Source organism: Daldinia vernicosa, assembly GCF_022497035.1.
Source record: "Daldinia vernicosa strain CBS 139.73 unplaced genomic scaffold F5Y00scaffold_14, whole genome shotgun sequence".
NCBI lineage: Eukaryota > Fungi > Ascomycota > Sordariomycetes > Xylariales > Hypoxylaceae > Daldinia > Daldinia vernicosa.
Genome location: NW_025953930.1, coordinates 33,127 through 55,597, shown reverse-complemented (window position 1 = coordinate 55,597; position 22,471 = coordinate 33,127). Strand labels below are relative to the sequence as shown.

Sequence of the window (22,471 nt, the reverse complement as noted above, 5' to 3'; positions counted from 1 at the left end):
TAGCGACCCCCACGAGATAGTTTCTTTACATAGATAGATCCCTGTGAAATCACATTAAGACCAAGGCTGACAGGAAGAACGAAGCATAGCATAATAGGCTCCAACTCCTTATCACCGCGATTGGCCGGAACCGATTGTGACTGCAAGGCTGCGAATACAGACTCTCGGCTTAGAACAGTGAGGCGCCAAAGTTCTTTCGCCCGGCATCCGAACTGATCTACCGAACAGGGTCGGGGCTGCATTTGTGGCCGCCGATCTCTTGCTAGGGGTCGCAGTTGACACCAGGAGTCTGGCGCCTTTGTATCAAGGGCTCGAAACGATCCGGGAGCTCTTATTACCTCCAACATGGCTTTCCTGGTACCTACGAGATCTTAGAAATCTACATAGTATGAGCTGAAGCCTAGCGAGAACATACGTACCTATGTATCTAAGCCGCGCATACCGGAGCTTTGGAAACGCCAAGGCACCCTGTCAGCTCGAATACGTTCAAGATGTAACGCGTGCACGTTTGACTCGCATTAAAAAGCATGTTATCTGGGAAATTGATCGGGTAAGGACATGACGGATACAACTGCTACAGCAAGGACACTGACGAAAGGTAACATTGAGATGTCAAAGGAACCTAGTAAAATGGTAAGTGATGGGTGATTCCGAAGCGGTCCTTGAAGATTTACTTACCATTCTGCAAAGACCCGATCTATGCAAAGTCTAGAGCTCCTCGAAATCGGTTCGCCAAAAGTGTTGTAGGTAATAATATCAATGCTAAGCAGACTGCTCGGCTAAGGAGCCAGAACATATAGGATATACTCGGCTAAGAATATACATAGAAGTCAAAGAGTTCGCATATTATTACCGACCTGTCAGCGTGCATAAGCCGCCGTCGAAGTGGGTTTGTCGAACGGGCGAACTACTGCAACATTGTGGATGTGTGCCCGCCCAGTCGGTGCCGGAGAGTTTCCCGCTTTACATATGTACATCCAATGTATTCCGTACATCCAATGTTAGGTACCTAGGTATCTCCCGACTTACATACGATCGGAACCGCCGTCCCTAGTAAGAAGGCATGAGGACCTAATTAACAAGAAAACTGTTCTTGAGACGATGAACTATGTGGGGAGGAATTCTTCTCGAAGCACTTCGCCAAGGTACCTAATCAAAACAGGCTTCTCTTTTGGAATCGTACCATGAGGCGAACGTACGTTCCTTTCTTTGACAGATGGGCGCCCGTTGGAAACCTTGTTGTACTCGTGTAGCTCCATAAAGTTTGAAACGACCATGCGGGGCAAGAGAGAAACTAATAGTGGATGACTATATATACACTAGGAGGTACTTAAAGTGGTCCCGGAATACACGGGGAAAACACATGGAAAGGGAGGGTACCTCTATATCCGCTGTGAAAACTCATGTATTAAATACTTCTATTACATAAGCATACCACGCAATATGCACCAACCGAGATCTCAAATCCGTAGGTACATCTACTATCTTGTTGGATTCAATGTTCCGACGCGCGCTTAGACATTTTATCGATCTCAAAAAGTGGAACCGCTAAAAAAGGCCGAGGGCAAGGCGTCAAAGCGTAAATTTGAAGTTTCGACCAAAGTCAAAGCGCTCGTCTGATCTCTCTTCATATTATTATTTTTTTAGTATATTCTACATACCTCTTTTAGTATCCTTATCATTAGCCACCCCTAGAGCAAATCGTTACGCACTGTCAAGAAAGCGGTGATGCCTCTCTCTCTTTCTCTCAGTCTCTTTAATAGTACCTAGGTATTTCTTTTTTGCTCGATGCCCGACGTCAGCGTTATTAGGCTATGATATAGCAGCATCCACATTAGCTCCGCAGGGCACACAAGAGGGCGTGTGCGATGCCCTTCAATAAAAAGAGCCTATGTAATAAAAGTCCGACGGATGCTTCAATGCAGTGCAACGCTTGCGGCCTGGTTCCGATTCCCCTATGTAGCTTACGCAATTCTGACAGGTCGCACAGCCAAGCCAGCAGTTCTTCGAGACCCGTTCCGATGAGCATCATATCATCACTTACATATATCACTTATATCATCACTTATATCATCACTTCCCGATCAGTAAACCTTCATGCTCGAGCTTCTCCGCGGCATTGAGTACCTACCTATGTAGGTAGCCTGCATATATCTTTCTAAATAAGATCGCAGCTAGTTCGGAGTTCGGAGAACTAATACTGATTGGCGTTTCCGTCAACACCGCCAGTCAACTCATCTACAATTCTCTGAATATCTGTGTATCCCTATCTAAATAAAGAAAAGTCCGTCGATTCGAGTGAACCTAGGGAGCCATAAGGCTTGGCTGCGGATGGGAAAATTACGCTCTGTCCTCATCTACATGTGGCATACACTATGTGCGCAACATTAGAGATCTAACAAACACTCCCAGATCACTTTATCGAACCATGTCAACGACTAATCCTTATTACACTAGTGCGCAGCAATGGAAGCACGACCGCGTCCGTGACAATTGCTCCTTATGGGGCTAAATGTACTTCTCGGCTCTTGCCGACCCATATAAGGAACTACATACTCTTTATACACATACTATGTAACGGCGGACGGCTAGCAGACCGCCATCTACGCCACACGAAACCTAGGGATGATACTTGAGCTCGTTCATGCGCGTACATTAGCCTGGCAGGGCCGAACCGTTATTTCAGCTCACCGCAACTTATATCTCCACCTCTTCCCCACGATGGGGCTAAACCACCCCCCGATATCACCAAGGACTTCTGCATCAATGTTAAGATCGCCCTTGACACCAACCTTACGGTAACTGCTGTTGGATGTTGCTCGTCAAAGCTGTTTCAGACACTGCGGCTTCGCAACTGGCCGAACCACTCGTGAACGAGCAAGCAGCTCCGGGGCGCAGGCAGCTAAACCCACTTTACCACCAACCGGGTACTGGACTCAGGGTATCCGCCAATACCCTTAAGGAATTTTGATTGCCGATATGTGAGTGTAGAGGCAGAGCCCGGAGACCCTGCGGTAAGTAAGAGGCGAAGCTCTGAATGACAGCGCTGATGTGCTGCATTATGCTCTAATACATACATGCTACACTTCCTAGCATCGAGTCTTGATCCTGCAAAACGAAACCCATACCCCCACCTAAAGGAGGAGTAACTTCAGGAGCATTTATGCCTGCCCCGTCGTTCCCTCGTGGTCTCGGTATACTCTTTATCCCTACGGACTATCTTACCCCTATTTTCCTTAGCCTCGCAAGAGTGCTTATGTACCTAGATTAGTATAACGGTTATCATAGATACCAGTTACGCGTAACTAGTTCCTAGTGACTAGAGCTTCTTGCAAGAGACAGCGGCTATGTCTAGTAAGTAATTTAGCAAATATATAAAAAAAGTACCTAGTTTGACTACCATAGAAATACCAACATCCCGAATCCAGGGATACGATGATAGACAAGAGAAGAATACTGCAAGTCTATCGTAATCGGCGTCCAACTATGAAGAACTAGAGTAAATCATGCCATGCTATAGTTGGGTATTTACGCATACGCCAATCTAAAGCTCTCTTTTAAATGCCGAGTTTACGAGGGGTTATTTCACAGTGGTAGTCTATTTCAGACACGGGAAAATAGGAAATAAAAATAACCCCAGCATCGATAAAATCAATTGACGAAGCCAGCGTGCTAAGGATGTCAAGTCTAATATTGTAAATGCTTCGAAGAGTACCTATCCTAGACAAAAAAAAAAAAAAAAAAAAACAGATAGCCTTTAATCCCTCGCCCGGCAATGCATCTGAGATATCACAACCACCCCGCACGATATTCTGTTAGAAACTTCTGACGAATCCCGCAAGCTCCTAGCGCCGATATTCCCTCGATGATACCTTATGACCGTAAATAATACCTCCCAAGATAACAAATCATAGACTCGGTTCTCTTGCTTCGTTCCAAATTGCTACCGTGCGCTTCGCCATATAACCCAGGTCCTATGATGGAAAGAAAGAACAACGAGGGGGTATCGGGGGCGGGAAAAGAAATCGCATCATCACGTGTCGTCCCCTAGAGAGTAGATTCCTTTCAGAATCTCCCAGCACCATAGAGCGGTAGCGTCCGTATCTTTGAGGTCCCGTATCCAATCGATGCATAGTACGGCCGTCTCGTTAGCGTCTTGGTCGAATTTAGTCCCCATCAGCGATGCCCGTATTCGCATTAGGATGGGCACGTGCTGTGTCAGGTGTAGGATCAGGAGAATGCCGAGGAGATTTTGTGACCAGAAGAAGAGGCATGGGACAAGTCTCTTGTGAAAACAAGTTGGCGACATCGCAATAGGCCACTTTAACATCGCCTTAAGACATTCCACGACACCCTCTGCGTCGTCCCGTGTCACCTGCTCAGGATGATGTAGGGCTTTGAAGATGAATGGCCTGTAGATCAGATACTTAACGTAGTAATATCGTGTCCTAAGGCTGGCGGCCTGTATATCCACCGCGTAAGGATATGTCACAGGAGGGCTATCTAGGTCCGCCGAAAACATAAAATTCGTATGAAGGTCAGGGACGGGGGGCGGGTACATCGATTGATCATCGTACATTTCTTCAGCCGGATTTGAGAATGCCCCTGGATTATCTTCCTCCCAACGCAAATATACTGGCAATAAGCCCCTCCATTGATCCAACTGCTCAGCCATTTGCTTCATCATCACGGCTGCTGGGGATATTGGCGTTTCGGGAGGAAGATTCGTAGGGCCGAAAGCTTTACTAAGTTAGCCCCTATCTCTAAGGTAGGGGAAGCGAACATCGAAAGGTCCCGATATCTATCGTAGATCCCCTAACAATATATTTTAAGGATTGAAACTGCACCCACCATTATTTAGCGTAGTATGAAACTCCACGGATAGCCGCCGAAGTACTATTTGCGAAGCGAAGTGTTCTTGAAAGTGGGAAGCTTGGTTCCCGATATAATCCTCTTCGGAGAATGAACCACTGAAGTCAGGCAGTCCTACTAGTGGCTCTAGCTTATCCAACCCAGTCCGAGGAATATTTAGCTCCATATTCAGACACCTATACTCATTCAGTCCAGAACATCGACGTGAATCAAGGTAGGTCAACAACATACGTCTCCATTATGGAGCAATGCCAAAACGTTCTCCGGACCAAATCCCCTCGGTGAGTAGTTAGTACATCCGGATTACTGAGGATCATGTTAATACAACTCTAATGTGCTCGTTTTCCGACACATACCTCGTCAATAACGCCTGGCACGCTAGCGATGCCGAGGTCGTCATACGCCAAAACTCCTGGGCTAGTTAGTGGGAATAAGGATTTACTTGGTATGGTTCTAGTTACCAGATGATGACAACATGTCCCATAATATATGCTAGACATTGAAAATTGTAAGTACCCAGTCGTATAAATGCCAGCCAGGGGTATACTTACGCTGCCAATGCAAATATCTGCACATTTTCTAGACTGCATTCGGTCAGATTGAAACCCATTCTCTTTCTAGCCTCGTTGAAGAATAGTAGTCCCGGCGGCCTTTCCACAGTTCCCCCCCTAATACCACTAGGACGGCCTTTATGTGTCTGGTCCTCAAATTAGCAATTTGTCGACCCGTATACGGAAAGCGTTTCGCTCTCGGATATATCAGAAATTACAGGGCACCCCCGTGCAATGCAGGTAAATAAACGTGGGGGTGATAAAATTCCCAAAACCGAACTTACCCCAAGCGGAGCACCTTGCACGGCGCTGATGGCTACTTCACCAAGCGCGAATACTAGACATGTTAACGTCGAAGAGCTGCTCTCATCGAAACCTTGGCTTGCCATAGCCGGTAAGACTTCGGACATGAAGATTTGCCGGTCCATGATCGGATATATCAAGTTAAATGTGTCGAAATACGATTTAGTAAGTCTTTGCATTGTTTCCCAGTTTATACTTAGCCCACCCGCCTGTAGCCCTTCAACCTGACTGGGGGAAGGTACTTGTAATGATAGAGATGTTCCATCGGCACCAAGATGGGGTGATCCATAAATGTTGGTTGGCAGAGACGCGATTCGGCCTTGTAAACCTAACAACATAGCAGCTCCGTCCTTCTCTAAGCTCGTTAAGTCGAGGCTCGGAACCTTATTCTCAAGGAACTGCTGTACAAAAGGCCAGGATAACATCCTGTGAGTGGCAGAAACATATTGCACATCTCGGAGCGAGGTCGAGGGGATAGCTGAGGGCTGAAGGTGAACGTTTGTATGAGGCCACTGGCTAGGATGACCAGGATCTAGAGACGCGGGGGGAGGATTGGAATGTATTGGGCCATAAATAGATAGGGGGAGGGTACCTCGAGCATTGAGGCTATCGACCTTCCCATCAAGATTCCTCAACCCTCCCTCGAGGCTCTTTAGTCGCTCTAATATCTCAACGAGGGTCTTGTCTTTTCTATAGCTAGGTAGTTAGTGATATCCGACACGCAACCGCGCAACGCAATGCGGTTCAGGATTCCGTCGAATCCGTCCGACGATGGTATAAGTTACACTCGGATATTACGTACTTGGTCGGTTGAGGCTCTCGGTATTTGCATTCCAGCTGGTGAAGTTAGTAGGAGACAGGCACAAGCGAGACGAACCATCCTTACATTCATTCGCTATTCCACATTTCGGGGTTAGTTGGTAAGTCTACGTCGCGGTTTAAGGAGTCACTAGAAGTGTAATCAAGAAAGAAACAAAAACTGTGCGACCTCGATGTCGCTCTCCTAGGATAGCTCCCCGGACAGGACTAAATAGATAAGGAGGGCTCGGGTTACTAACCTGACAGGTAGCGCATTTCGGTCTCTCTTCACTACATCTTTGTTTACGCTGTCTGCAAGACTCGCAAGCCTAGGTAGGTTGTCAATAACTGACTAAGAAGAGAAAGAAGAGATAGATACCTGAGCAGCTATGGCACCCCGCTCCTTTCGACTGTTGGTGGGCGTCGCTGGACCGGCAGAGCTCGAGTTATTCGAGGTACTCTCGGGATTCATCCTCTACGAACAAATAGCGAGCCGGGGGGGTAGGTAGGTGAAATTCGGATGAATGGCCTCTGGTTCGAGGTTGATCGAGAAAGCTTCCTATCGACCGAGCACATGACAGATAATACGATTTCAGTGCTACGGTTGTGCCTAGACACACGACCATTCCTAGAAAGAAGCGCGAATCCGAAAGGATGACTTGATGCAGATCAGGTGTGGTATACTTGCCGCCTGGGGGAATTGAAGGGGCGGTCGCCGGGCCGGACCGCAACGCGTACTCGGCGGGAGTATGCACTCGGATATCTAGGAGCCCCAGATAGACCAGGAATGTGGCGACAGTCCGGTCTAGGTCATAAATCCTGCCCTACCGAAGAATGTTATGCAATAGAGGATCTTCAGGATGGCACGAGAGCAAAAGCTAATTGAGGTTTGTATTTTTTGGAGACTTTTGGGCTAAGGCAAGCAAAAACAGATTATTTTTGAATGACTGTGGAGGGCAGTTCTCACGGAGGAAATGCCCGACTCCGCTGGCCGGCCTCACCAAAGAAGGGGAATACAGGGCTCTTAGTTTTTTTTTTTTTTTTTTTTCTTTTCAAACGGGCGCTCGTGATTGAAAGGATACCCTCTTCCACTTGTCGGGTATAGTACCAATTGATAGCATGGTTAGCCTGGTGAAGTTTATCTTCCTAGACCGCCACATGCTAGATAGCTTGGGTCTTTGGAGTAGTGTGGTGATTTTTATGGTGGTTGATGCCACGATACAAGCTGGAAACAGGGAAACAATTGAGTGTGGCTGGACTCGCGAAGGGAACCCCATGAACATACCCAAAGTAAAGTGGACAAAACTCTAGGGGCTGAAGAAGGCTACAAGCCAGGTATGGATATCAATGCTTCAACCCGCCCAGCCATTGTGAATATGTAACCTACCTCCCTCACTCGTCAACCTACCACGTGTGCACTCTAATATGGGAATAAACGTAGGAACCGCACTTTGCGCTCGCAACTCGCAACTCGCTAGAATCGCCAGTAGCGGTTCAGCACCGCTCCCATCAAGTTCATGGCATCGTATGAGCCCGGCTTTGGGTATAAAGCCTCTTGTGGTTGCTTCAAATATGACAGCTATAACAGCTAATATTCAAGCTCATAGGCGCCCCAGTCAGAGGCCATCTTGAAAGGACGTCAAAAAGGGTTAAGTGTTGACGGGAGATGCCAGGGCTTGGCTACCCGTAAAAAAGGAGCTAAGCTCGACGTCATGCCGCATCTTGCCGGTGATTTATAAGATATCAGATGGAGACGGCATAAACGGATACCCCCTTGATGCCTGTCAAACCTGCGCTTGAAGAACGGTCAGCCCCAGATAGCTTTAGCTGGCTGGCCGCGTAGAATCTGTGACTGGAAGTCTGATTGGGGCTGCGTATGTAAGGAGATCACAAATGAAAATAAAGATGCGGCACGCAGCGTGCAGTGCGCAGCGCAGCTGTGGGGTGGATACCAAAATGAGGAGGAAATTTAATCAAAAAAATAGATTAACATGAAGGAAAAAAAAGAAGTGAGGAAAAAAAATAATAAGAGATCACGATGGGATTGGAATAGAGAAACCTTATCTGGCGAAACAGAAAAGGGAAAGAGATGATTACCCATAATTCCAGTGGTTCCCCAATTGATGTTGAGAGAGTTTACCAACAAATCAGATGCTGACGTACATTAAAAGCTTGCTAAGTGAAACAAAAATATAGTACCTGAAGTACCTAGAACCGGGCTAGCTAACGGGTAGCTGGGTAGGAGTTAGCGGGATTGAAATGTTGGGGTAGGCGTTCTGCGCTAACGATTCCGAGCACGCGTACCTGGAACTACCTACCTACTGGAATAACGGAATATGTGGGGGTAAGACGGGGTAAAGCAATACTCCACCGAGAAAATGGAAAGCGAGTTCGGTAATCCATCCGATCTCTCCCACCTGAAATATCCGAGTTTTTTTTTTTTGTAGTTAGCCATTATAAAACTTTCACTGATCTTAACTTTCGCTGCGAGTAACCTGAGCGCAACATGGGAGATCTCGGAAGCGATGTATGACATAGAAATTACGTAGTCCTAACGAAAACCACTAGATCAGCCTAGACCCCCTGAATTTATCTATCACTATATTCGAAATGTGCTTTTCCGGCCATGTCCTATGTAACCGAACCCTTAGCTGAAGCACCCCTTGGAGACTGCATTGGAGAATGCGGACCTCGAGTAACATATGACCTATCGATGATCTTACCCCTTTTCAGCAATTCTTGCTTGAGCCGCAGCCGAGTCCCGGCGACGACATCCCGACTACACGCCTATTCCACTCAGGGGTTAGACCGCTTATCCCACGTGTCCTACTTCCCAACTCGAAGCCTATACGTGATCAATTGGATGAGCGGTGTAGCCCCTCTTTGCTTTTAGTTCACGATTGATGGTTTGGAATTTATAGTACTCTTCTTATAGTCTCATGCCCCTTTGTGGCGACTACCGAGTCTCAGTTTTAAGGTGCTTCAATATACTCCTCTTTAGTTACACCCTTAGACACGGAATAATCACTAGCGTAAATGGGTTAATTCAGTATCTAACTACCTTAGGGACCTAGTCTAAAGAGGACTAGTATAACTCAGGCTGATTCAGCCCTGGCTAGACCGACACACGGGAACTAAACTTGCTAACACAGAATGGGAAAAATTCAGTATTTCCGTTATTCTAGGCACTCAAGTCCGAATACGATATATATCGATAGGGGGGGAGGGGGGCGAATAGCAAGCTGGACTTAGGACATACCAAATACTCTAGTACTCCTCAAGGGTTCTGGTTTAAAACTGCGCATAAAATACAGGCCTTGAAGACTTTGCAATATACCTCTACCCTCGGAGACTTAAGCTTTCCGAGATAGAGCAATACAGCTAAATCGTAAATCCGTACCTCCAGCCTGCTGGTCAAGGCGTATAGCTTTTTTAAGCCCTAGATCAAGCGCCTTCGGACTAAGAACATCCTCGTCGTCCGCAAGTGCGCCCCTATCTATCGGACCCTTTCTTGATCCTTCCAGCTCCCAGAGTCTACCACCGGCTTTAACAAACGCCACGAAGTGCTGTCCCAGATGCTCTTCGTTCTGGGCGGCCGTATCTCCCAGCTGGACGCACGATTCGTGAGCTTTTTCGAGAGGCACACTGTTATAAAGCAAGTCGGCCCGTTCCTTCATTCCTAAAGGGATGGCCTGGCGACGGATCTCGTCTAGATCGGAGCCCGGTTGGATGTACTCCGCAGCCGGGCCGTTGATAGCGCAGTGCAGGAACCCGATGGACCCGCAAGCATTACCGATAGTCTGTTTGAACCATATCACAGGCTCCTCAGGCCCGCGTCCTTGATAGTCTTCTTTCCCAGAATCTTCAGCCTCACGCTCTGCCTTCCAGGCAGGGGTAAGGGGCAAGATGACTAGTAAAGCCAGGGCCGGCCGAGGGATATGGGCTAGGAGTTCAGGTTCGTCGAGCGACCAGACATCGTAGAATGATAACTCCTGGGACAAACCTAGATTTGCGGCCAATTGATTCATTACCTCGGGATTATTCTCTGCATGAAACGTTAGTGGCATTATCTTTTCTAAGCAGCAAATGCGACGAAGCGCCAAGTACCCAAAACAACCCAACTCTTTCTCTCCATAATTGCAAGCCGGTTATAGTTGATATAGTGATATAAAAGCCCCTATTTAGAAGCCTGGTATTCAATATCCGGACACTTGCGCTGTTGGGAGTTGGTTTATGGAAGATATCTGAGGAATTCGTGTTTGCGAAATGTGGAAAAGGTTGTGTTTTAGTGTGTTCTATACATGCTAAGCAACAAGGACTACGTCACGGAACTCTGCCTATAAGGACTTGCGTCGTATGTACCTGCCTACAATGCCTATTAGGTTGCTTACCCCACAGTTGGATACGGGTACCTCCTATAGGTAGACTCAACCTACCTAGGTACCTAGGCACGTGAGGGTGTGATTACTACATGTACCTAGGTACCTTACACTTAATTTCTATCAATTTTCACACATGCATTTTCCGTTTCAACAACCAAGAGTCGCAATATAAGTTTCAAGCAGATCAGTTGTACAAATCACTATCAATAACAAGATACATAAGCACTCTGTAGCTATCACAGAGTTTCAAATATATTAATTACTATATTTTCGTGTTATCTACGTATAACGCACCCGGTAACTATCTTCACTAGGAAACTTAAGATCAAAAGGTCAAATATAAGATACTTAATCTTTTAAAAAAGAAAAAAAATTTTGAAGCCTTTAAAAGTGCAGTATGGCTGGAATAGTATTTTCAAACGAGGGATAATCAAGTCTTTATATAGTTTATCAAGGAGGAAGTTCTAAACCTTAGGTAATACGTTACTTTTCTAGAAATTCCCTTCTTATAAACGCTCTCAGCTAAATCGAGAACTAGGTACGAAGTATAATTGGTCAGGATAGCAGACATCTATGTTTCCTATTAGTAAACAATCTAAATCCTTGTCGCGCTTTCCATTCGTATCCTGCTACTCACCGGAGTCGGACTCGTCTGGCTCGTCGGAATCATCTTCCTTAGTGTATTTATACCTAGCTTTAGATACATCAACTTTAGGGCTTGTAACTCCCTCTGCTTCGGGAAAATTCTCTCTGTTGAGCTAGAAGAAAGGCTTGGCTTCCTCCGTTGACTTGTTTAGTGGGTTAGGGGCAGGTGCAGGAGTCTATCTACTCTGTAAGAGGCGTGCAGCACCCTCGTAAGAGGATAGAAGGCCAGGCGTTACTAGTTCGATACTATCTATTACCTGGTCTACCTACCCGAACACTCACTTTGTGCATGACAACCATCAACGGGTATAAATCCTGACACCGTACCTAGGTCGATATAACAGTTAATCTGACGGAACTCGGAGAAAACGGAATTAATAGTCCTTTCCGGATTGTCCACAACCGTATAGCTGGCTCGGGGCGGCTAGTACGCCGTCCTCATGCCATAAATTTAATAACCCTCTACCTCAACGTACCCCTAAAGTATCTGGAGACTAGCTATGATGCATTGAATCTATTTAATACCGCCAATATACCTAGCATTAATCGCGTCGGAGCCTTCTTTGATTAGCCTCGACGAGCACGTCCCGATACATCTGGCCCATACATTGAGACCGAACTCGACGTCCAATTTTGCTATGACATCCTATTGTTCCGATGTGAGTACAAAAGGGTTCATGAATTATGTTAACTCGAGAGTGTCTACCGGCGAATAGCCTAATCCGATTTCGAGCGGAGTTTTAACACTCCACCGCTCGTGTGGGTGTGCTGAGGCGAGGGCAAGGTTAAAAATAATTCACGAGCCTAGGAAACATTTCGTTTGAGGTAAACTTGATCGTCTACAAAGTATAGACGCCGAGGGGAGAACGAGGCCTCTTGCAATGTCCGACCACGATATTAATCCGAAATCTTGCTCGGCAACACTCCTTATGAGCGTTGCAGGCGGGTAATGTTACTTCTAATTGAACGTGGCCACTATTCGCTTCTATAATAAGTACCTACCTTAGGTAGGTAGATCGGTTGGCCTCGCTCATAGAGAGCCGGAATCGGCATTATTACCCGTGAGGGCAACCAGTATCACCGATACGCCTTGATAAATAAATTCATAAGCTGTATCTGCTGTTCTATGCGAATCTTCCTGGATTGATCGATAGAAATGGAGTCGACCCCAAAGATTATATCGCGGGGTCCTTGGTGATACGTATAGTGTCTTCTATAGTCTTGGATGGATTTGAAACTAGAGATTCGATAGTATACCGCCTCTACTCGGTCGGTCCCCGTGCGTGGCTTGGGACGACGTACGCCACTATTTCATCTATAGGTATCGAACGATCTTATGAGTAGGAACATTAGGCAGCCACATTTTGACTCTACTCTTCATACCAGGTAAGTAAGCGAGACCCGGCCTAATACTTCGTACAGCGATAAACCCATATTTGAGCGTAATTTATGTCAATTTTGACAGGATTCAAATGTCTAACGAGCAGGTCCGTATCCGAAATACCAGTGGCCGAACACATCACTGGACTTGTTGAATCCTCCAAGTACTTAGGGACTCCGTACTTATTGAGTCTCCCGAAGGTGGCGACCAAATATCTTCCACTGCATCCTAAACAGGTTTAACGATGTAAAGAAAAATAACCAGGTCCTCAAAATCGGCGCAACGGAGGTTGGCCCCATCCAAACATACGAAAACGATGCAACTGTCAGAGGCTGCCCTTGGTATATCACCACTACGGAGTGACAGGTGACTAGCTGGTGAATAGCTCATATGGTATATATTTCGGAATGCTACCAACGACTGCCCTTTCCTAAATCTAAGAGGGAACCAAGGTCCCCTTATATACAACATAGTGAATGACTAGCTGGTAGATAGCTTCAAGCTAGATCTTAGACCCCTTATCACGTCATATACCTATCGTAATCCTTGTCACCTGACAGCAACACAAAGGCCATCAGCTGCAAAGGACTCTGAGCAGCAAAATAAAATTTGAAGTTGCTTCCGTACTCTATTCTTTGGGCCTTGGAGCAATAAGATCTGGCCATATTGAGCCGTAGCTATCACAGAGGGGAGCGTTGTCTGCCGTGACCGCGAGGATATCTAGAGCTTCCCTAGGATCTGACAATCTTCTAGCCTTTCCTTTTAAAACGACTTTCCTGATCGAGATGGTGTATACTTGCTTGATTATGACTTAGCGGTTATGGAATCGGTAGAGCTAACTGTCAAAATCTACGTATTCCTCTTCATAAAAGAAAGGTGGGCGAAATGAATGAAATTTTATGATTTACATCAATGAAATCCTATATGGATTCGCACAAATAACTTTAGCTTCTAGTACAAAGTTTCTCTTAAAGCGAAGTACCTACATGACGCCGCTAGGAATGAGCCATAGGTACCTGTATAACCGAAGCATCTTGGCCGGTATCAAGTTTAACTTTATGCTAGTAAGTCCCGATGTCAGAGTTGATACCCATGATGGATATCACACATAGAGTAAATGTAAAGATAGATAGTATTGAACCAGTAACGCCTGCCTTTCTACCTTCTTACGAGGCTGCTGCGTGACACTTACATAGTAGATATATCCCTATAACTACCCCTAACCCACTTCACTTATACCCTGGCAGGTAGCGTAAATCAAATAGATAATCTCCTCTACCCACTGAGCTTTACAATTGCCGATCTTTATTACTTAAAACCAGAATCACACTGCTTATTTGAGCGACTCCTTCAGAAGGTTTGTAGCCAGCGCATAAGACCGCTCACGTTGGGTCCATTCTATCGTCCCTCCCTCACAGCCTTTGTCGAGAGCATGAGGCACGCCGTCAAGGATCACATTGATGACCTTCTTCTTGGTACCAGTTATTAGTCGCTCTGCAAGATCGTTCACTTCAGGCCTCAAAGTGTCCCCTTCAGCAGTGATGAGAGCAACAGTAGGTGGGAAATCTTCCAGGTTAGCTAAGGCGGGAGAAATGGTAGGGTCAGACCTCGAGCTCACGTCTGGCGCATAGCTGTCGTTAAATAGGTGCAACATCCAGACCGGGTGCCGGTTGATAGCGTGAGGAACCTTCTTCTCTTCCGGGGGTTTGGCTATATCGACTGGAGGGTAGAAAGATAAAATGATCTGGATGTTCATGTCTTCCAGTTGTTTCCTTAAAGCGGTTGCGGCGACGACAGCGATGTTGCCACCTGAACTAAAGCCTGACACGGCGACACGCGTCCGGTCGAAGCGATGGCCTTGCGTCGAGACCCACTGAAGAACGTCTTCGGCATCGTGTAAGGCGTAGGGGAAGGTGTTTTCCGGACCTTTACGGTAGTCTGTGTCGAGAACAGCAACACCTGTATCGCGGGCTATACGAGCGCAAAACAGCGCGTCGGTTCCAAGCAAGGGGAAGATGAAGCCGCTGCCATGCCAATTGACGAGGACCGGTAAAGGTTTTGACGGCGGCAAAGAGTCAGAATATCCCACAGGAAGATAGAGGTGTGCAGCGATGTATCGCCCACGCTCGCGAGACGGAATCCTAATATTTTCCTTAGGGACCTCTGGTGGAACTATGTCTCTATCGCGCTGCTGCTTTTCCTTTGAACCGAATGCGACCCATGCCCGTAGAAGTGTGACGATGAATTTGAGGCGAAGGTACTGAAAGAAACCGTAACGTTGGGCCATACTTCAATTGGAATGACGAATGCGTTCTGTGTTGTTTAGCTGAATAGGACGCTACTGAATAACTTCTCATACCAAGCCATGCCTCAAGAAGGACTACGATCAGACATATTCCCTGTAAATGCAAACTAGGGCTTGAAACTGTCAGGTCTTTTTGATATGTGCACAAGTTGAGTCGACGTATCACCCGCATGGAGGTATTCATGGAGTAATACGAAAGGATTGGTGCTACCAACAGCCTGCTTCTACTGCTTACGAATTATATTGAGCTACTCATTATATTGAGCTCGTGTAACCACACCTACACCCACACAACACCGTGCCTTTGAATCCGCTATCCGCGGTAATTTGATGTTGAAGACATCCAAAAATACTATTAATCAGAACGCAATATTTATGTATAACTCGAAGTTATAGTACTAACGGAATTCATAATGTCTACCTCCTTAGTAGGTACCTACCTTAGGTACCTAAGGTACTTCATATTGAAGGTAACCTACATGCAGGCAAGACACAAATAAACATTTTACCCCCTCCCGCCCCCATCAAGGTAGCCACTGTAAGAGGCACTTCTCCAAATTAGATGATTTCGCCGCGAGTGCCTTTCACACTACCCCAGAGCTCATCTACTGATAAGAGTATTGTCTCTGGCAATGGCCCCCTACGAATAAGATTGACGGTTTCGATGATTTGTGTGACCTTGCTGGCGCCCAGGACGATCCCATCGTCATCTCCCAAGTCGGAGTGATACATGAGCCAGCGGACTGCTATCTCTGCCGGCGTGAAACCCTGCGCCTTGACCTCGGTATCGAACTTTTTCATTGCGTTCAGGAGATCCTCGCCCCCAAACATCCGACGCGAAATGGCCCCGAGAGGGTGTTCTTCCCCAAATCGAGTCCCAGATTGCTCGTTATTCACCACCTTCCCCGTTAAGAAGCCAGCGGCTAAAGGCCTATCATTCTATTAGTCATTCGAAATAGAGATATCAGAATGAGATCAGAATAAGACATCCATACTGGAAACCATTGAATACGATGCCATGAGCACGTAAGAGCGGCAGTAACTTCGTTTCCATACCACGCGTTACCAGGTTGTAAACTCCCTGATAACAGCTAGGCTTCTGCAAACCATTCTCCTCGCAAATCTGTATCATCCTTTCCAAGTCTTGCGGCGACACGTTAGACACGCCCCACTGCGTTGGAGGGACCCCACAGTTAGTTACTGACTCGAATACCCTGACCAGGAGCTTACCTTTTTGCAATGTCCCTGGGTAATCTGATCATTGAAATTGTGAACTTGCTCTTCAAGCGGAGTGGCGGGGTCAGCCCTATGGATGTGAAGCACATTCACCTGTAAAGGGGTCAGAATATCTGCTTAGCTTCATGTCACCTTCGCTGGGAATATACACTATCAGCTTGTAGACGCTTCAGGCTCCCGTCAACGGACTTCGCCATAGCGCCGACAGTTAGGTCTCCGCTCCCATCTGTTGCAGTGTCGGTGTAAATCTTAGTATCAACAAGGAATTCCCTGCTGAGTTCTTTTGCTTCGCCTATCAACTCTTCCGACCGGCCTGGGTTCAACGGAGGATACCGGGCCCCCGAATCTAGCCGGGTAATGCCAAGTTCCCCGAGTGTTCGGAGCAATCCCTTGACTGTTTCTGAATCTTGGAATTCCGTCATAGGCATCCCGAACGATGCCGTGCCAAATATAAGCTGTGGCCCCATGATGATAGTGTTTAATGTTAATTTAAGAATGAGTCTAGCTTAGAGGCCAATTGGTAATAGCGTGAATGTAGTGACGGGTAGGTAGTGTGTTTTTGGCACTTAGGAGGGCGGGTTTTATAATTATATAAAAAAATAGATCTACCCAGGTACCCAATGTATTCAAGTACACAGAAAGCGGCTTAATACATGGTACTTCACTATATGTAAGTGCCTACCATTTGAAGCACCCCACCCGCCCATAATGCAATTAATAAGATATGTCGTGTAATATAATGGGATGGAGATATTAGGTACGTAGTTGTCCTTGTATGCAGCTCCAATCACAGGGAAAGGGATAGAAGCGCCCAGGATGATCCTTTACAAATGGTCGGATCAAGTCAGGTATTCGATAACCCAGGTGATAGGTATGAAATGCATGTTAGTAAATGTTAGGTACCTAACTTTAAAGCACAAATCACTTCTTCCACCTTTATGACCCCCAGAATCTACATCGTGTTACATTTCGACACATCGGACAGCATTGGGGTACAAGGACATGGACAACTGCAGACACAGCGCCAGCCCCTTGGACAGTATTTGGCCTCCAATAATCCAGACTTGGATAATATGCTTCCCATGTGATCAGGCAAATAAGAAGAGTATGTTTCATGTACTTAGGACAGGTCTTGCAAAGACGATTGAGCAGAAGCCGCACCTCCTAGGAGGAACATTAGATATTAAAGGTGGACGGCTCTACCAAACTGATTGGGGCTTACTGTTTAGTGCTACGGGTAGGCCAGACTTCGTGCGATTCCCCGCAGGTCATCGACCGGGCATGTGTGCGCTACTTCCAAAGAGGAATGAGGAGAGGGTGGAGGTACTTCTTGATATGGAGCAGAATCAGTTTGAAATCCAGCGAGCCCTGTGTAAGCAGGTACTCAAACTTAGTTTTGATTGCTCTGTGGGAGAAATCCTTAGTAAGGGGAATATAAAGATATACAGTATAGAGGCCTCTAGATCTGTTGTAGCATGGTCCAAGCCTTCCCCTAAAGCACAATCTTAACATTATCGTAACCGGAAGCCAATCTTCTGCTTCGGGTCAGGAATAATCCTCTCGTCTATGAAATGACTTTCAGGTCTTGTATTCTGGCCCTTGGGAAACGAGGTATCAAAATGCCAAAGTGTCCACGCCAGTATAAGCTTGACTTCTGCGGAGGCCATAAAACGCCCAGGGCAAGCGTTTCTCCCATACCCCCAATGCAAATCATGAGAGCTTGGGGTACTGGATAGATACGGAACGGAGCTCTTGCCTTGCCGTTCCGCTTCTTCCCTTAAATTCAGCCATCGCCATGGTTCAAAAGACTCTCCATCCGTAGCTATGCCGTCAAGATCCCTAGCCGCCCAATAAGACGGAGTTGAAATAAAAGTCCCGGGCGGGATCGTGACACCGTTCGAAAGGGTAATTTGACGACGCACTTTGCGATTAAACGAGACTATAATCGACTTCTATGAGAAATGAATCTAGGGCTATTTTAGGGGAGCTTACGGAGGATATGCTGGTTAAGCCTCTGGGATTCTTTCATAAAACTATCCAGCTTTTTCATTTCTTCGAGAGCACCAAGGCACCAGCCACCGTGTGTGGCCAGTGCCATTCTGATTTCCTGGCGAAGATCGGCCTGGTATTCTACGTGTGATATGGCGTCAAAAATAGTGTTCACTATTGAACTCGCAGTAGATCGCGTTGCCGCAATGGCCACAAACAGAATTTGGTTAGTTAGGAAAGGGATGTCCAGTTCTTCGCTGTCGGCTGCTTTGTAGCTATCGATTAGCCACTGTAAGATATCCGTATTTTGGTCACCACGTCGCCGTTCGCTGACAACCTTAGCAAGTAGTATCTGTGCGATATTGAAGTTGTGATCCAAAACCTTTCGTGCTTCCAAGAAGGGATATATCAGTGGTCGAAGTACTTCCGGATATCCCCGGAGGTCCTTACATAGCCTCCCAGTATTTGTTGTTGTATCTAGACTTGCTTGTAGCCACTGCTCGTCACGATGAATTCTTTCGCCAACCAGAAGTTTAGCCATACTTCGATTAACGATATTCAAAAATGTCTCAGCGGCATTGAAGAAATGAAATTCTAAGTAATTAGGTCTATAAGTTTGCCTGCTCTGGATTATTTTCATTGGATATGGTTAGGTACATGACAAACCTCTACTTTTAAAACAGGCGCCGAGTTCAAGCTGAAAAACTCTTTCAAGGTCCTTTGCTTGATCATTGATCACTTGAGGAAGATTTTGGATCAGTTGAGTGCGGCAGACATCGACGTGGGTTGTACTCTTCAATATAATATCGACGCGATTGTACCAGCCTAGATTCCTCTCGACAACAGCTGTTCGGCTATCGAGTATCGAGTTAGGAAATCTTCGTAGTTCGTCCAGGAATCGAACAGACAGGACCAGTCGTTCCATATCCCCGGTTTGCACCCGGTACATAGAGTTCTTGTATCGGGCGTAGCCATCTTTGGTTAATTCCTTTCCATGTTTCGAGAATTCGGCACGAGCCCGCCAAAGACCCGAGACCCATGGATTCTTCCCAATCCTTGGTATACTGACTTTGGCCCATTCATGATAGAAAACGACGGTGATGCTGGCAGCAAACCAGACAACAATTATGGTCTCCAATACGAAAAGTAAATCAGAACTGTTCAGGATATTTTCTATCCGTATCAATAACATGTTTATCGACACCAAATTAATATTGCTATTCATAGTATTTTGCTTAGGAACTCGGGGCCGTACCAAGAATATTGAATTGAAACATCTGTTTTTCAGTTAAATTTAGTAATTCAATATCAGGCCCTACTGTGATAATTCTTTAGACGCATACCTTAGTACGAGGTAAGATGTAACCCATGGAGGCTTGAAATGCGTCCGAGTTTTGGAGATACCTATGTGATGGTGTGTTCATTAGCCTATTTCAAGACCCATTACGCCTCTCAGTTGTCGAGGTGGTATGTTATGCACGCAACTGTATCACCGAGGCAAAGCGAAAGTGCATTACAAGTGTTTATGTACGTGCATATATGTTGTAGGTGCAGCAGGCTGTAGCTGAGCCGCCGCCGACTTGGTTGTTTGAGACAAATATTCTTGTTTTTTTCGATTGCTTGCCGATCTACGATATTTAGGATCCTTCGGAGAAGAGCTCCGGAGATCCTCTAAACTTGGGGGCGTACGGGGGTGGTAGCACAACTATAGCTAGCCTTCGAGCTTGGAGCTGATCAACCGTACTTCTAAGTATTGGGGGTTTTTTTTTGGTAGCCAACCTAGATACATGAAGCAGAGATTCACCCAGCCTGTCGGACTATGTCTGCCGTTTGGATACCATCGTCAAATATTCATCATCTTCTCTTCTTACACTTTGAGAAAACTTTGTTTGATTGGATCGTATCGTGCGGTAGTCAGTATGGATAGCCTCCCGCAAGAGGAGATCGACTATCAATTGGCGCATATCAATGATAACCAAAGTGTTGTAATCATTGGTGTCTGCAGCGCCTTCGTCGGTTTAGCTATAGTAGTGTTTTCTACCCGCTTACTGGCTCGAAAAATCAATGGCACTCCCCTTGGTTGGGATGACTATCTCGCAATTGCCTCAATAGTATGTTCTATTTTTATGTTTCTTATACAATGCATACTAGCATTATCTCTCTACCTACTGTACTAACAATAACCCAGTTGCCGTTGATTGAGTTGAATATCTCTACATGCCTTTGTGCGTATAATGGTCGTTATTAGTTAATGGTTTTGGATTAATACTGATAGAAGCCAGCGGCCGCTTTCGGTACCGGAAGACATCAAGTATGGGTCCTGAAATATGGCGACCTCGTGAAACTTGGAAAGGTACGAAAGCACAATTCAGTACGCCTACGAGTTCCCTTACCAAACTGACTCAAACCGAAGGTTGAACTTGGTATCTCAGTCGGTTACATCTTCACAATGGTTTTTGCCAAATTATCTGTACTAGCGCTATATGCCCGTGTTTTCACACTCAGTAAACGATATATGAGATGGGGGATCTATTTCGTCGGCACTATAACGATCCTGTGGTTTATAAGCGTTACGCTTAGCGTCTTCCTCCCTTGCAAACCCCTTAGCAGCATTTGGGGTGTGCCGACCCAGTGCCTCCCGCCAGATTCAATAAGTCTCACTTTTGCCGCCGTGAACCTCTCTACAGACATCATCGTCCTTATCCTCCCACAACCTGCCATTTGGAGCCTGCAACTTTCATCCGTATCAAAGCTCAATATTAGCATTATATTTCTCCTCGGTCTTATGTACGTCCCCTTTTGTGGTAGTTTACTTCAGGATATCTTCGGGGAAAGGGGGAAATGGTGAGAGACACTCAATTACTAACATGTTCTAAAGTGCCACAGCTATCACCTTCGCACGTACGGTACTCCTTGGCCACTCCCCGAATCACAATTCGCCTTATGACTCCACATGTAGGTTGTCTTTCCTGCCATATCCCAATCCACCGAAAAGCAAAGCCTAGCTAATTCTCTCTATTATCCCAGACAATACAACCGTCACTATTATTTTCACCGTTCTCGAGCCGGCTTTTCTGGTGCTATGCGGATCACTACCTATGGTACCCGGTCTATTCAAATTCATGAAGTTTCCAGTGCTCAAGTCCAACAAGCTTGTTTATTTGAAAACCTCTAGCCAGGGCTATCTTCGCTGGAAAACATCTCGCGATGGGGATGAAGGTCCGAACAGGACCGGATCACACGACCAGCAGCCGCCAGGCAGCCGAGACGCCTGGAATAAGACAAACACAGGTGAATTTGAAAGCACTGAGATATTCGATCTAGATGCTCGTGAAAGCAATTATAGGGTGCAAACCCACCCATGGGAGGCTCATACTCCACGAGGTTACCAAGTATGAACTTATCTGGGAGCTCGTCTGTAGTGTATAGGTAGATTGTCCTTTATAGTATTTGAAACCTAGGATTTATGTTCGTATAGACAGAAAATCTATGAGATAGAATTATCCAAACCCGATGCAAAAACTTTTAGCCAGAATGAACCGTAGGTACCCAGTCCTACACGCTCTCCTCTACTTACAAATTCTACCTGTTGCATACAGGAGTATCTAGTTTCCTCCTAGTATCCATAGTAAAAACCCAAAATCGACTATGAAAGAACGGTCTATTACCTGTAATCAACTACCTAATGTTCTTGATATTAAAGTAGGAACGATTACTCGCTGGTTTTACGTACAGCGCTCAGCAACTAGTGAGCCCCTGTCAGGATTCTAGATGAGACATCTAGGACAAAGAACATGTATGCATATACGAGCCATGGGCTCGCCAGATAGGTTAGAGTTCCTCGCGGAACAACGAAGTTGTTTCCATGCTGTTTGGTTCCACCTCGTGACAGCCCCCAAAAGTACGCCGCTATCCGAGTACATACACACCGAGTAAGATGAGATTGAGGCTTTAATAGACCAATTAGAGTTCCTTGATAATATGTGTCTCAATTCTCGGGGGTTATCTG

The 22,471-nt window shown here is 46.1% G+C and overlaps 6 protein-coding genes across 6 annotated transcripts; 1 reads left to right on the top strand and 5 right to left on the bottom strand.

The window, feature by feature from the left end:
* Nucleotides 1-3,727: 3,727 nt before the first annotated feature.
* On the bottom strand, nucleotides 3,728-7,286 carry F5Y00DRAFT_31069 (uncharacterized protein). Its single transcript, XM_048013462.1, has 11 exons — nucleotides 6,904-7,286; nucleotides 6,785-6,853; nucleotides 6,613-6,621; nucleotides 6,529-6,563; nucleotides 5,708-6,416; nucleotides 5,424-5,569; nucleotides 5,334-5,364; nucleotides 5,229-5,284; nucleotides 5,104-5,178; nucleotides 4,852-5,048; nucleotides 3,728-4,740 (listed from the first exon to the last, which is right to left on the bottom strand). Exons 1-11 carry the CDS (start codon nucleotides 6,994-6,996, stop codon nucleotides 4,034-4,036), a joined length of 2,127 nt encoding a protein of 708 aa, XP_047866402.1. The 5' UTR covers nucleotides 6,997-7,286; the 3' UTR covers nucleotides 3,728-4,033.
* Nucleotides 7,287-9,751: 2,465 nt separating this feature from the next.
* F5Y00DRAFT_31065 (putative ubiquitin carboxyl-terminal hydrolase) lies at nucleotides 9,752-10,869 on the bottom strand. Its single transcript, XM_048013461.1, has 2 exons — nucleotides 10,632-10,869; nucleotides 9,752-10,569 (listed from the first exon to the last, which is right to left on the bottom strand). Exons 1-2 carry the CDS (start codon nucleotides 10,657-10,659, stop codon nucleotides 9,878-9,880), a joined length of 720 nt encoding a protein of 239 aa, XP_047866401.1. The 5' UTR covers nucleotides 10,660-10,869; the 3' UTR covers nucleotides 9,752-9,877.
* A 3,396-nt stretch (nucleotides 10,870-14,265) lies between these two features.
* F5Y00DRAFT_268248 (Alpha/Beta hydrolase protein) lies at nucleotides 14,266-15,349 on the bottom strand (the record flags this gene model as incomplete). The annotated part of the gene is made up of 1 exon (XM_048012223.1): nucleotides 14,266-15,349. Exon 1 carries the CDS (start codon nucleotides 15,217-15,219, stop codon nucleotides 14,266-14,268), a length of 954 nt encoding a protein of 317 aa, XP_047866400.1. The 5' UTR covers nucleotides 15,220-15,349.
* Nucleotides 15,350-15,637: 288 nt separating this feature from the next.
* On the bottom strand, nucleotides 15,638-16,997 carry F5Y00DRAFT_232320 (putative oxidoreductase). The gene is made up of 4 exons (XM_048007152.1): nucleotides 16,623-16,997; nucleotides 16,468-16,566; nucleotides 16,233-16,408; nucleotides 15,638-16,168 (listed from the first exon to the last, which is right to left on the bottom strand). Exons 1-4 carry the CDS (start codon nucleotides 16,938-16,940, stop codon nucleotides 15,796-15,798), a joined length of 966 nt encoding a protein of 321 aa, XP_047866399.1. The 5' UTR covers nucleotides 16,941-16,997; the 3' UTR covers nucleotides 15,638-15,795.
* A 987-nt stretch (nucleotides 16,998-17,984) lies between these two features.
* Nucleotides 17,985-19,654, bottom strand: F5Y00DRAFT_260340 (cytochrome P450; the record flags this gene model as incomplete). The annotated part of the gene is made up of 3 exons (XM_048011003.1): nucleotides 17,985-18,412; nucleotides 18,466-19,056; nucleotides 19,129-19,654. 3 exons carry the CDS (start codon nucleotides 19,652-19,654, stop codon nucleotides 17,985-17,987), a joined length of 1,545 nt encoding a protein of 514 aa, XP_047866398.1.
* A 727-nt stretch (nucleotides 19,655-20,381) lies between these two features.
* Nucleotides 20,382-21,974, top strand: F5Y00DRAFT_268246 (uncharacterized protein; the record flags this gene model as incomplete). Its single annotated transcript, XM_048012222.1, has 6 exons — nucleotides 20,382-20,573; nucleotides 20,651-20,687; nucleotides 20,745-20,815; nucleotides 20,876-21,249; nucleotides 21,341-21,417; nucleotides 21,490-21,974. 6 exons carry the CDS (start codon nucleotides 20,382-20,384, stop codon nucleotides 21,858-21,860), a joined length of 1,122 nt encoding a protein of 373 aa, XP_047866397.1. The 3' UTR covers nucleotides 21,861-21,974.
* Between the last annotated feature and the right edge of the window lie 497 nt (nucleotides 21,975-22,471).